The 15,228-nt window shown below is 41.1% G+C and overlaps 1 protein-coding gene across 1 annotated transcript in view; it reads right to left on the bottom strand.

The window, feature by feature from the left end:
- Col12a1 (collagen type XII alpha 1 chain) overlaps window positions 1–15,228 on the bottom strand; it is a 117,028-nt gene that overhangs the window by 6,728 nt on the left and 95,072 nt on the right. The window contains 10 exon segments of the mRNA XM_032909894.1: window positions 517–583; window positions 675–710; window positions 3,509–3,580; window positions 4,990–5,043; window positions 8,647–8,700; window positions 9,226–9,279; window positions 10,054–10,149; window positions 10,636–10,689; window positions 12,273–12,359; window positions 13,725–13,802. Coding sequence (XP_032765785.1) covers window positions 517–583; window positions 675–710; window positions 3,509–3,580; window positions 4,990–5,043; window positions 8,647–8,700; window positions 9,226–9,279; window positions 10,054–10,149; window positions 10,636–10,689; window positions 12,273–12,359; window positions 13,725–13,802 — 652 coding nt within the window.

Consider the following 15,228-nt stretch of genomic DNA (forward strand, 5'->3'; position numbering starts at 1 on the left):
AAGCCATAAGCTTTATTACGAATAAGAGTTATCAAAGTGAAGTACCTCTTCGAAACACGTTGCCTTTCAGTGTGTCAGATAATGTCACTCAAAAGAGTGAAATCATGGCAGGCAGTGTGCCATTTTTCTAGGTACCTAATGCAACAATGCCCAGGTTTTATTAGTACAACTGGGAACTTCTGTTAAGTGTACATTGAAACATTTTTTACTTGAGGGGCTTTGTTTCCAAGCACAATGGCTTTAGACCATGATCATGGACCTCTCTTTTCTTACAAACAAACTAAGATAATTTATGGACCGTGTTCCTCAGGACCGGGCTGCGATCCTCACAACCATGCTGTGAGAAGTACTGATGAAACTTAGGAGGGTAACCCCGGAGTTCAAGACTAGCCTGCGCCCCGTCTTCAAGCATGAACTGTGTTAGTTTGAAACATTTCCAATCAACTCTGTGACTCAAGTCCTGTATCTTCCCCGCCATTGCTTTAACAGTCGTTCAAATGGTGAACAGTCAATTACCACTGATCAGTTGTTCACACACTTGTCTTGCAACAGCTCGCATCATGTTCTGGGAAGCAATGTCTCCCTGGTTAATTAAATTTAAAAAAATCATTAAAATATTATTTCTGTAGCTTAAACTTGAAAGAAAATGAAGCCAACTTTTAAGAAATACATACCCTATCACCTTTTTCTCCTTTTAACCCAGATTGACCCTGAAACACAGATAATTTATATTTTAGAAACAGGAAGAGATGATCTAAAACAGTTGTTCTTAACCTTCCTAACGCTGCAACGTTTTAATACAGTATCTCGTGTTTTACTGACCCTCCCAACCATAAAAGTATTTTGTTGCTCCTTCATAATTATAATTTTGATAGTGTTATTAATCATAATTTAAATATCTGGCCTGCAGTATATCTGATCTTCAACCCCTTCTTTGTCATTTGATGTGGAAGGGGGTCAGGACCCATAGGCTAAGAACCACTGGTCCAAAATGTTGCATGGACAGCAATGATGATACGGAGGGCAGAGACTGTTGTCTGATAAACCAGTAACCTGCTACATCACACTTAAAACCACACCACTAACATTTTCCTTTACTGTAAAAATAATCTAATCTCTCATCCAATAGGGCCTTCTAAAGCCTTGCTCCAGCGTGAGTTATAGAACAACGATTACAAGGGCTCTATACCATTCACCATATAGATTTACAACTGAAACGTGCACTTGAACTCAAACTGCACTTTACCACACTTTAAGTTACCATGGTTACTTAGCTCAGTTGCTTATTGTGGAATACACAAAAGCTTAACATCCATTCACTTCCTGGAAGAACCAGTAAAGGACTTTCTGTCGGCTCCCTAGATAAATGTGTATTCTTCCTCCAATTAGTCTTTGTACATTGGGTAGAAAAGGAAACAGATGTTTTTCTCTCTTAATTGGTCTCACATCCAAATAACCACAAAATCTTTATCATACTCAGTCAGAAGCCCATTTCGGTCCAGGAAAGATCCTTGGAGGGCCTGAATTTCGTATTTTTTGGTAAGTATCTTTTCAAACTGCCAACTGCCATCACAGAAGGAACACACAAGTCATTAACAAATCTGATACTGGGAAACTATTCCAGCCAAACCAACTTGTAGCATTTCCATGGAAACCACTTATTTCTAATCACTGTTTAGTGTAACGATTCCGGTATCCTCTTAACTGACCTCCTTACTTCCTGCTTTTGCTCTTGATAGCCTATTCTTGATACGGATGCCAGAATGGGAGGTTTAAAGAAAAAAAAATAGATTATCTCACTTGTTTGCCCTGAGACATGAACGGTGTATGGTGAGTTATAATTATTGTAAGAAAAACTTGTTCTTGGCTTCCTCACGACAAAAAACCAACAACGTGGTACATCACACTTAAAACCACACCACTAACATTTGCCTTTACTGTAAAAATACTCTAATCTCCCATCAAATAGGGCCTTCCAAAGACCATTTGGAAGCCTATATTCGAAAGAACTATATTTTTGTAGGACTACTAATATTGAATATGGAACTTTATGAAACTACAGCTTTTATTTTTTTATTTCTTGCTCTTTTCCGACTTAATTTTTCAATTTGTTTCTATTCTAAATTGTTTAAGATTTTTGAAAAATTGATATATGGATACTGTATTTATGTCATAACCACCTGTCCACCACACCCCTCAACTCTTCTCATGTATATCACTACTCCTTCTCAATTATTATTGTCTCACACACACACACTCATGAAAACACACACTCATATACATACACAAAAACACACACATACACACATTCATATACATACACAAAAACACACACACATACACACACTCATGAAAACACATACATACACATACACACACACATGAAAACACATATACACACACATGAGTTCATTTAATGTTTCTTATATGTGCACATGCTTAGGAGTGACCACTTGACTGCCTATAACCATTGACTGCCTATAATTCTTCATTTAGGGTGAGGCCTTGGGAGATCCCCCTAATACATGTTGGCATGCCACCTGGTATTGTCATTATGCAGTCTTGTTTAAGTAAGAGTACTGTTAAGAATTCACAGAAATAACTTCCCTGTTATCGTGTCGGTGATCTTGTAGAAGCATTTTTGGCCACCAGTCACCAGCAATCACATCTCAAATAGAGCAATAGAATGTTTCGGGCCTCTGTTTACCTAGATTAGCCTCATCTAATACAAAGTAAAGTATGAGGGGTGTGCACAGCACATATGTGGAGGTCTGAGTGTTCGTCCTCAATTTCCATGTTATTTGAGGCATGGTCTCTTTGCTATTTGTCCACTGTGGATGCCAGATACCTTGCCTAAGAGCTTCCAGGGATCTGAAGGAACACTGAGATGGTAGACACTCATGCTATACATGTCCAGGACTTGTAAGTGTCCTGGAAATTCAAACTGAGATCCTCGCGCTTGCATGGCTAGCATTTTCACCCTCTTAGCCATCTCCCTAGGCCCCAATAAATACTGTTAAGACTTGTCTGGTGCTCCAGAATCCTCAATTGTGGAGCGAGGAAAAAGAATGGTGCCTCTGGGTAGTGCTATCAAAGGGTTAACATTCATCAATGAGGATGAAGGTGCCCTGCACCCTGACCTTGTATTTTTATGTCTTTTATGTCAGCATACCACTTATAAATAAAAAGAAGAATGATTTTGCTGACCCAGCTCTGAAGCTCAGAGTGTTTATACAGTGCAGAAAAATGTGCCTTGGCTCACAATCCCTTCCTCCTTTTAAAGAAACCAAGGACCACAGTTTTCATCCCAGGATATTATAGCAACCCAGCAGGGGGAGGAAAAGCCTTTAGAACCATTCCGGAGTCAAATCCACGGGTTCATCATTGTTTCAGCAGATGCTCTTACATATTTATGGCTGAGATAACCTAAACATGCCCACGCCTTGGAGTTCTCAATTACCCACGTCCACAGGAGAATGAACGTCAGTAGACATGCAAAACTACTTACAGGTCGGCCATGATCTCCAGGTTTTCCCGGTTTCCCACTTGGCCCTGTGACTCCTGGAGAGCCTGGGGTTCCCTACAACCGCAGACCAAGAAAGGGAATGTTATGACAAGGAAAAAATCCTAGCCACAGTAACTGAAGAACTGCAGACAGGCTTAAAACCTTTTAAAAGAAGCAGAATATCATTACACAGTAAGGAAGAGGAAAGCCACGTTTTAAGGTAACATGAGGGGAGAAATCTTGGAATTTCTGCCTGAAATGTAACTTGAGATCAATAGGAAAAATACATGCGTACATATAACCAGTTTCACAACCTATAGACTACAATCTCAGCACATTTTCACTAGTTATATTTACAGAATGAAACCCCTAAATTTTTAGTTTATTTATGAAACAAAAAAAAATAAAAGTTCCAAAAGACAGGGGTGGAAACTTCGGCTAGAGGGGAATTAAGAAGGTGGCTGGGTTGATCCTGCTCTAGCCACTCTTCTGGCGACTGTAGCAGAGTCTAGGAATCCTTCCTCTGTGGGGACATTCCCCAGGCTCCAAGGCTCTCCCTCCTATCAGCACTCTTCATCCACCAAAACCACAAGAATTTTTCCCTGTTGCTTTTAAGTCAAATTGCGAGCATTTCCGATATATATCTACTAGGCTATTTATAAGATAATATCCAATACATCGTGTTCTAAAGCCTACCACTTTCGTTAAATAGAATCATAGATTTTTATAAAAACACTTCTCTAAACGTATGTGAAATTGAGCCTTATAGTAAGCACATAAGTTTAATATTTATTTAAACTATACGCATATTTAATACATGCGTTTTCACATGAAAACGCATGTATTAAATATAAATAATAAAATCAAATAGACATATGTTCTGGAATCTTAGAATCCTGCCATACAGACAGGGGACACAGCCAGGGACTCTATCTCATTGTCATATTACCTACAGATAGTTCTTCTTGAACAAGTTTCAGAATCTCTATCCTCAGCTTCTTCTCCACGAAGCCTAAGAGGACCCTTTGTTTAAGATGTCGATAAAACCCACCTCCTCAGAATGCCTTGTGGCTGCTCTTAAACATGCCCACGCCTTGGAGCTCTCATTTACCCACATCCACAGGAGAATGGAAGTCGGTAGACAGGCAAAGCCAATTACAGGTCTGCCATGGTCTCCAGTGCTATCCTTAACATCTAAATGTCACAGAGCTCAGATTCAGGCGGTGACCACTGAGGAACTGAGCCTAACATCTCACTGAAGAGGGAAAAAAGAGACCAACCAAACAGTGGCCAAGTCAGTCTGAGATTTTTCTAAAGTGTCTGGATTTTGATGCATCTGTCTTCTCTAGCACATTCTGATTTATAAAACAAAAGCAAACAGCTCATCGACATTTCCCACAGCACAGAGGGGGAAACTCAACATGGGAGAAAAGGAAAAGGAAACTGGACCAGGGTCAAGGCGGTGTGACCCACTCGGTTCTTACCGGTGGCCCAGGCGGGCCTCTCGGTCCCATTGCACCATCTTTTCCAGTGAAACCCTGTTGGAAGAATGAAATTATAGGTTAGGAAGGAAACAAACCCATGAAATGAGGCTAAATAGATCATTAAGGGCGAAAGGATCATAAGAATGACTGAGTACAATTTGGCGTTTGGTAGCTAAGCTTTCAATATGAAGACCGGCAAATCAAAAGAAAGAAAGAAACAAACAAAAACCCACCTCATTTCAATTTACAGTATACTTTCACTGAGTAATTAGTTCCTATGCTAGTTCATTTGCATAGCTACAAGCAAAACTAGTTCAAATTGCTAAACTAATAGTTTTCAAAGAAGGCAGATTCTAGTTTTTTACTTCTTCAAAAGTGCAGAGGGAGGTAAAGGGAGACTGCCTCTGCCTATTAAAGCCACTCTCTGAAAGGGGCCAAACTGTCATAGCTGCCCCACACGCAAAGAGAAAAGGAAGTCTTCCATTCTCTCAGCTGGCGTTAGTTAAAGTTCTCTGTTCATCACAGGGCCAAGCTATGTCAGTATGAGCAGCAAGGAACGGGCAGGGTGCATCTCCCTGTAGGGCTGCCCTTTGGCTCCTGTGTGCTCTTTCCCTCTGTACAGAGTCAAATGACCTCTGCCTGGAGTGAGTCACCCTGCTACCTAGTTAGCAACAACAGATCTCTGAAACCCAGCCGAGGACTTCTGAGTCAGTTTGCTGTTTATACTTGCTGCATTCCTCTGTCAGAAATGATTTTTGTCCCATTTTCCACAGAAAAAGAATGACCAGTACTAGGCCACGGTGGCTCCGTGACACTGCAATTCTAGCATTTGGGAGGCTGAGACAGGAGGATTGCTGTGAGGTCTGGGCCAGCTTGGTTTTGAAAAAAACCAAACCATGAAAGAATTATTATTTTGTTCATAATTATTCAGCCTCTGTATTTCTTAGTCTGCTGACTTCACAATAGCAGAAACTTGGGTTTCTTTTACGGGAGTTTTAGAAATACTCCGTATCTCCCAAAACAAATCTTTTCAGAAACTTAAAGGGATAAACTTACAGTCTGCTTTCAGAAGGAGCTAGGCCTGCTTAACAAAAACCAGACTCGGAATCCATCTGATACAAAACCAACATTACTTCTGAGAGCCACTTAACAAACAAAACTCTTCCAGTAGCTCTGCTGGGACGGGTAGAGTGGTGTGTCTTCCATCTAAACGGATCCAACTGCTACCAGTTCTCTCTCTCTCTCTCTCTCTCTCTCTCTCCTCTGTCCTCTCTCCCCTCTCCTTCCGTCTCGCCCCTCTTCTCTCTCCTCTCTCTCTCTCCTCTCTCTCTCTCTCTCTCTCTCTCTCTCTCTCTCTCTCTCTCTCTCTCTCTCTCTCTCTCTCTCTCTCTCCTCTCCTCTCCTCTCCTCTCCCTTTTCCTCCCCTCTTCTCTCTCTCTCTCTCTCTCTCTCTCTCTCTCTCTCTCCCCCTCTCTCTCTCTATCTCCTTTTCCTCCCTCTCTCCTCTCTCTCTCTCTCTCTCTCTCTCTCTCTCTCTCTCCCTCTCTCTCTCTCTCTCTCTCTCTCTCTCTCCCCCCCCCCCCCCCCCCCCTCCTCCCCCCCTCTCTCTCTCTCCCTCTCTCTCTCTCCCCTCCCTCTCCCCTCTCCCCTCTGTCTCTCTCTCTTCTCTCTGTTCTGTCTCTCTCTCTCATTCCTTATCAGATTTTTAATAATCTAGTCACGCTTGGAACTTCCTGGCCACCTGATTTTTTGAAGGAACATACCTAAATTGGGATGAGGGGGATTTAATCTGATATCCTTAAGAGGGCTATCTCAAGCCACCTGCAGGCATCATGTTTTAACTCAGCGTCACTTCTGACTGCAAGCCTGCAATTGTCACTATGTCCAGCCTCATCATGGTGTCAGAAGAGACTAGTGATCGTTTCATATAAATATGCATATTAGATACAGGTACATGGCGTTCTGTGGTTCTTCATTTCAAAATTTTCCACCACAGTCCCAATTCCCACTATATCTGCAGAACCCTGCCTCACCATGGTCCTCTGCCTTACCTTCCTCCTCCTTCCCTCTCTCAGTTCCTGATTATTTATTTATTTATTTATTTATTTATTTATTTATTTGTTGCTGAGATCCCCATACCTACAGCCTCTCTTTCTGTGTAAAACTGTTTATGTCCTCCTCCTCCCTCAGTGCACCTCCTCATAGCCTCAGGGGCAGTTTACTAAGCCATAGTCAGATGAGTAGGGCTATGGAAGGAGCATGGGGATGAGTTCTTAAATTTTTTTCCTCATCTTCATCCCAGGAGACAAGAGTGACGGTATTACCACAATGTTGGACCTGAGTTGGAGTTTCAGAGAGGAAACGTACTGGTCTTCCCGACCCCTCACCCTTCCAGGTGCAATGGTGACAGTATAGGCTTCCTGATTGCCTGTTGCTAGGGGCCAACCTCAGGACCCCACCATCTCCATCTGAAGCACACACTGGGATGGGTTGTGATGTGCACAGTGAGCCCTCAGCAGCAAGTCAGCCCACTGTCACTTTCTCAGTGGCCATATTCAGTTTTAATTTCTTATGGGAAAGGCTGAGGTATCATTTGTGTCCTCCCTGTTGTTCCTCATTACAAAGTAAAAATTGAATACTACTGCCCAAATTCAGATTCTCGACAGATGCTGAAGTGTAAATACCTCACCTGAGTCTCTAAGCTCCTCATTGGAGGCTCTGGCTAGCTCTTTGATTCGTGTGTTTCTCACAAATGTCAGAAGAAGCACAAAAGGAACACTCAGGAGCACATCACACTCTCTTCTGAGTGAACCATTCCTCCTACTGAGGGACACCTCCTTAATATCTGTGATTACAGATATTAAGGCTGACCCACATTTACTGACAGTAGGTACGGCGCTAGCCCTTTTGGAGAAGGTTGCTAATTAGAGTTTAGACTGATTGACAGAGAGCAGACAACCCTCACGTTTAAACTATAAAATGCTGAAAAGCTGTAAGGTCCGTGGACTGGGCAATTCTAACATCTCCAAATTCTTACTGAAGCATCTTGGCCTCTTATTGAAACAAATGTTCCCACAGTATTGGTGAACGAAGCATAAATGCCATCCATGGTCACTAGGCTACCCATTAACCTGTCCCAGAAAGGAATGGACTTTCTAACTTGTTGTCACCCTGAGTCAAGGGCAAATGTGGATGCTGCCACAAGCACAGAAAGTCCCTACTAAGTACCAGCCCTTCACACCAGCATCAACCTCAGAAGTGACCCTTGTCTTCTAAAGAGCTAGAGTTCTCCAAAGAGAAAGCTATGAAAGCTAAAGCTACTCCCCAAGTTATTTAAAATCTGTCTCATGATAAAGATTTCAATTGTAGGATTGAAAGCAATTGCCTACATCTCTTGAATGCCTTTCCGATCAGTGAAAAGCTATTTACTGGGCTCTTCAAAATGTAACTTAAAATTCTCTACATTAAAATTTCAAGCGCTTCCCTCAAAGTCCCATCAATTTCTTTAAGGGAACACGAGATGGATCTGATGCTGAATGGTCCACTGGTGCTAGCGTTGAAGCCTCCCACAAGATATGTGAATTCCACATCTCCAACTGTTCAAACAGACTGTGAGGGGATTCTGTAATTAAAATGTATTCGTAGCACAAAACTTACTCTGTCTCCTGGTGGCCCCATTGGTCCTGGCGGGCCAGGTAATCCTGGGGTTCCCTACACAGAAGGGAGCAAATAATTAGTGTGCAATAATACACTATTTGTGTAAAAACCTGATTCTTAGTATGCTTCAAAATGTTTTCAAACAAAGTTTGAGTACTCTGAAAAAAACCTGAAGACTATGGCCAAACACAGTGCCAGGCATACAGACATTGTTCAGCAAGAAAGTATCAGAATTAAACATTATACACTTGAAGAGTAAGAACAGAGCACACACACACACTCACACACACACACACACACACACACACACACTCATATACTCATACATTCATGCACATACAAAGAACAGAGTAGCACACATACGAGCTCACCCTTCACTACTTAATCTTGGTTCACTTCTTTTTAATTAATTAATTTTATATAATATATTCTGATCATGCTTTGTTGTTCTTCCAACTCCTCCCTGTTCCTCCTCACCCACCAAACTCCACCTCCCCTCTCAAACAAATTTGCAACACTCAAAAGACAACATTTTAGACAGAGCATTACAGGTAAAAAAAGGTAATTTGGAGAACTCACTGTCCGGCCTGGAAGCCCTGGCTCTCCTGCATCACCTTTCATTCCCTGGCGACCCTAGAGTGGGCAGTGAGAAGACAGTTCTCAGGTATTGTGGGAATTAAATGTAAAAGGAAGCAGTGAGTCACTTATGCATTTTTATCACTGTATAGGTCTAGTATGGGTACTCAGAGATAAGCACATAGGTCTATTGTAAGGGAAGATGAATGATCCCTCCCCCTTTTATTAAAACTCACTTTCTATCCAGCAAATGCCATTCTATAGTTTCCACTTAATGTTATGATACTGCTATATAATTATGGGACAATATATCTACTTTGAAAGAATGTTTAACAAAAGTGATATGGGCATTACTTTCAAGAAGTTTCTGAAAGACCAAATAAATAGACTTTTTTTTTTTAGTTACTGATTGAATGTCTCATTTACACATCTAAAATAATATTCATCAGACGACACCAGCTGCATTCTTCTAGAAAACATTTGCACTTAGAACAATGTAGAAAATATTACACATAAACCAGTCCTAGTGGCTCAGAGCTGTCAACCCAGCTACTCGGGAGACTGAGGCAGGAGAATCACAAGTTCGAGTCCTGCACTGACCACAGAGTGAGCTTAAAACCTTGTCTCAAAATAAGAAGCGTATAGAGGACTGGGAGTGTAGTTCAATAGTAGAGAGCTTGTATCGCATCCATGAGGTTCTAGGTTCAAACCCTGATACCAAAACACTGCTGAGGGGAGCCACGACAAAACGAGGAAGAAAACAATAATGTTCCATTTCAACACATTGTTAACCCAACATTTTCATTTACTGTAGAAAGCTTTTATACTTACCTGTTCTCCTGGAATAGAGAGTCCATTGGGTCCCTGAGGGCCTGGAGGACCCTGAGGACCTGGAGGGCCAGTATCTCCACGAGGACCTGGGGGCCCCTAAAATATATAAGGAAAAAAGAGAGGGAAAGAGGATGACATAATACTCTCTGGTAAGAAGCTTCTCACCATAGCCTGAAGGCATGATTGCCTAATCTTCGTAAACATTTTAAAATATCTGCATTTATAAAACTCTGTTGGGGCCACAACATTTCATTCCCTTTATGACACCTTCAAAAAGTGCAATGTGCCCTAAATGGACAAAACTTACGTATCAATAAAAATGTCCTGATAAAGGCTGCCTTTTTAAAGTGAAAAAAAACATATAAATGTGCTATATCTGTATTCAGATTCCCATGAGTTCTAATTTCACTATATAGAATCTACACTACTGGTTTATTATGTCTGAAATCAAGAATAGTGATGTAACTTAATGTATAGTAAACCATCAGTGAGTGGCCCAAGGTCAAATACCACCTCCAAGGGAACTTAACCAACCAGATCTCAACAGAGCGGTGGATATTTGGAGCACTAATATATACTTACAACTGCCCCATTGATGCCTCTTTCACCTCTGGGACCTTTGGCACCAGGTCCTCCCTAAAACACAGAAAAAGAACATATTTCTGTATGAGCATAAAGGAATACAAAAATTAATACATAAAAATAGTGTTTCAAAAAGGAATACATTCCCTAAATGGTCAATACCTACATAGATATTTGCAAAATAGTAAAGTAAAACTATCATGTCACGGCTGGGATGCAGCTTCGTGGCAAACACTTGCCTTGCATGTACAAAGCCTTGGGTTGAGCCCCATAGCTAAGAAATAAATCTGTACCATATAGTCACACCGGAAAATAGAATTTGAAAACCGCACATTCTATGTTTCTTGCTATATTCGTAGCACTTAAATAAAAGGAAAAATGTATTTGATAATTATATAAATCATGTTCTTCAAGGAAAATACTCAAATGTCTCAAGACCTCAGAGCATGCAGTTACAAAACAAGAATTCAAGGACCAACAAATAAGGCCAAAAAATGCCACAGTGACATCAGATAATGGTACCTCGAAACTAGAAAAGAATTCTGTCAGATCCAAGCCATATGCCAGGTGCATCTCAGATTTATGATACTAATTCCAGGGACATTTTGAATCCATACATAAAAAGGGCTTTGTAATTAACCTAAAATCAAAGTATTTTCTATAACCACTGTATCACAAAGACTGGTGTTCTCAGTACCTTTGAGATGCTCCTGTATTAATAAAAATTGTTGCTTATAGAATTTTCTTAAAAAGCCAATGAGTTTAGAGCAATCACTTGTTTTCCACAGTAGGGCTCAAGTCAGGCATTACAAATCAACCCTAATCCAAAGAGTTGCTGCTGATGGACTAGTGTACTCTAGCGTAACTGCTGTCTTCAATGTTTCCATTCACATTTGCATGGTCTCTCATCCCATGGTCTCATCTCATGGTCTCTCATCCCATCATACAGTATCGAGTCGTAGTCTCACCACTCAGGTCACCCCACACCCGGGTGCTTGCTCCCAGTGCTTATACCATGACCATATATTTGAGATGTCACCTTCACATGTTATGTTCATGGTATGTCTGCCATGTAAGGTGCATATGTGCTAAGTTCTAAGTAAGTTGTTCTTGGCCAGCTTCCCAAACCGTGTATATTCCATTCATACAAGAAACTGTAAGGGAATATAATACATTTCCAAGTGCTTATATTTACAGATGGAAACCCAAACTTGTGCCTTTAAGAGAGAAAGGCTTGAATGTCATTATACCTGAGTGGTTAGAGAAATGGTCCAAGCACCAGAATAAAACTCTTATTTTTTTTAAAGTAAAATTGTTATAACATTTATTAATTTATTTATTGGGGGGACACATGTGCGTGGCACATGTGTGAAATCCAGAGGACAACTTGCACGAGGTAACGCTTTCAATCTACCTTGTGGGTGTCAGAGGTAAGACACAGGTCATTCGGTTTGGCAGTAAGCACCTTTACCCACTCACTCATCTTGCCAGCTCCCTAAACGCTAGCATCGAAACCACAAATGGATAAAAAGCATTTTATGGCCGCCATACTGACAAACAGGTGATCACGCCAAAGATCCCCCTCCAAAAACAAATTTCAAATCAAAACGATAGGGTGAGAATGTCTGTTTCCTTACCGCAGGGCCTGGAGGACCTGGAGGGCCAACGCTGTCCTGTGTGCATGTGCAAGCATTCGGAAGGGCAGGGCATTTTGCTTCATCTCTCTGAAAATTTGAAAAGATTATTTGCACATGAACTCAGTGAGACCCAGAGGGTGACATCTCGCCCACCAGCCCTATCTACATACATGAAAATCTGTTTTCCAACTGGAACAAGTAACTGCTGGTTAATCACAGCTTATAAATGGTCTAAGGTTAGAATTTGCTCTGCTCCCTTGTGCTATACTTGAGCAAACCACGCATAACAAGGAAATATTAATAAGATTAGCAGGAGCCCTGGTAATTGAGCCCAATTTTCTTTATTCCCTGTTATAGAAAATGCTATATATCTATGGTCTCTACAACTCTCCCTGTCTGTAAACCAGCCTATGTGTCTCACTGTGGGCCATGTTCCTACTTTCACTATGCCCCAGCACTGCCCATCTACCTGGTTTCATTCCAGGGCCCCTGCCTTACAACATAACCCAGATCACACTTAGGTTATCTAAGGAGTATTTGTTCCAGGCCCTCCAGAAAGTGCCAACACCTAAGGAAAGTCACTCGTATAAAATACTGTAGTTTTTGCATGTATCCTAAGTATATGCTCCTGCATGCTTCAGATCATGTCTAATTACTTAGTATGGTATAAGTGCTATGAACAGCTGTTACATTTGGGAAATAATAGCAATAAAAATGTCTGTGTGAGGTTGACAAATATCCCAGTTAGGAAAGCATTAGAGCAAAGATTATGCTTATAAGTTCAATAGATCTTTTTCATATTCCCAGTTTGTATTTGGTTAAGTCCACATAAGAAAGTCAATGCATCTAGTTTTTAATTTCTCTCATGGGCTTTCACTGATACTCACTTTTTACTGTTCCAACCCTGTCATATTGAAGAGTCGATGGTTTATAATAAATGTTCACTAAATATTTAATAGTATATATTTATGAGGCAGATGTATGCAGCTGTGCTTGCCAAAAGCTTCATATCACCAACACTGGACTTTATAATTACATACATACCACATGCATGCATGCATGTATGTATGCATGTATGTACGTATGTATGCATGTATGTATGTATTCCTTCCATCAAAAGACCCTTAGTAATCCAGAAAAGTGATAGCTTATTTAGTAAAAAGCTGCTAAGCAGTGGGAGGTCTGCAGAAGTCAGTTTATCAGACACATTGACTCAGCATGACTTTCCTGGCTGTTGTTGAGAGAATTTCCAGATATGGTCTTGTACATTCCTATCCTTCGCGCAGAAGGTCACGTGAGCCCTGGCATGAACTGTGGTAACTGAAGAGCACACACACATTGCACGTCCCTGGGCTCCAATCTGCAGCTGTTGAGTGCTATTTCCTCTCTCAGACCATTTGTATGAGAAGAGTTCCGTCTTGGGGATTTAAAGCCAGAGCGGGGCTTACTCACCCGAGAGGGAATATCACAGCATCTGTCTCTACTGGTCCACACTGGGCTGCAGATAATGTCAAAGCTCTGGATTTGGAACTGCAAGTAACCAACAGTAACATCAGCTAAGCACACAGGAAGACGGTTGAAACATTTTTTTAATTTATTAATCATTTTTTTGTTTACATCTCTTAAATTATCCCCTTTCCCAGTCTCCCTTCCACAAACCTCCCCCATCCCATCCCCCTCCCTTTTGCATGTAAAAGGGTTTAAACATTTTAATCCTGCCTATTTCTGGCAGATTGTCCCAAGAGCTTACACCCTTGAGAACATTGTGATGCTTCCATGGTGAGGAAAATCAGTAAAACTGTATGTCAAAAAGAGACAGTAATGGGAACTGCCTCTGACGAGACCTGCTCCTGATTCACTAGCTGAAAAGAAATGTTTGATTGAGGTATTTAAAAACATTAGTTTCTTTCTTTAGATTAATTTGAATACTGTCCACATTTAAATCAATCTTTTAAAGCATTTCTTTGTAGAAATGTAACATTAAAGAAACTGCCACCTGATTCTGTGATTGATGATATTTGCTTTAGAAATTATAAATTAGGAATAGACTAATAATTTTTAAGGCCCTCAACTGAGCTATTCAGTGAAGCATATGCCTCCCTCTTTTTAGAAACACAGCCATTCTTTGAAAAATCTGATGGTCTCTTCCCTCCTGAAGCCAAAAGGTACCATACAGGCTACTGGGGGAGAAAAGACATTGACATCTTACCCTGCTATCACTCTACAAACGACAAAACTCTGCTCCAACAGAGGGAATTCAAATTGTAAACCCAGTCAAAAATCCATGACTGAGGAGGTCTTAGGCCCTAGGGGTGAGCTTAATATAGACATTAAGTTATCATGGTCTTAATCTGCCTTCTAAATATTTATAGACAAATACTATCCCCAGCCTTAATCAGAGAAGTTTTTCCTTGCAACGAATGGCAGTGAATGCAGAGGTACACAGCTGCTGAAGGCTCTGAGAAAACATGGCGAGCGCTCAGTCCTGAGCAGGACATTTATGCCACACCCACTGGGGCCTCTTTCTATGGCCTCCTCTATGGCCCAGGAAAAATTGCAGAAGAGAGAGTAGAAGGAATGTGATACCTGGAAGACAGGGATAAGAGCTAGGAAAGGTCTTCTGAGTCGTACACAGCCAATGCAGCCATTTTACCATGACTATGACTGTTTGCAACTGGCCCGCACATCAGTCAGAGATCAGCAAGATTCACGAGGCCCTGCCTCTCCCCATTTAGCTACTGATAAATTTTCAGGGAACGGAAGACAACTTCTTCAGTTATGTAACTACTGATGAGCCCCCCAGACACCAGGTGGGCTGAGTATAATTTTCCACACTTTCAAACTGACTAACAAGTGTGACAGCTTATAACTCACTGAGGAATTAAAAAAAGCAAATACTATTCACTGATTTAGAAAACATCATGTCAATCTTACCATAAGGCACTAAACATCAAAA

This window comes from Rattus rattus, chromosome 8 (genome assembly GCF_011064425.1).
Source record: "Rattus rattus isolate New Zealand chromosome 8, Rrattus_CSIRO_v1, whole genome shotgun sequence".
NCBI lineage: Eukaryota > Metazoa > Chordata > Mammalia > Rodentia > Muridae > Rattus > Rattus rattus.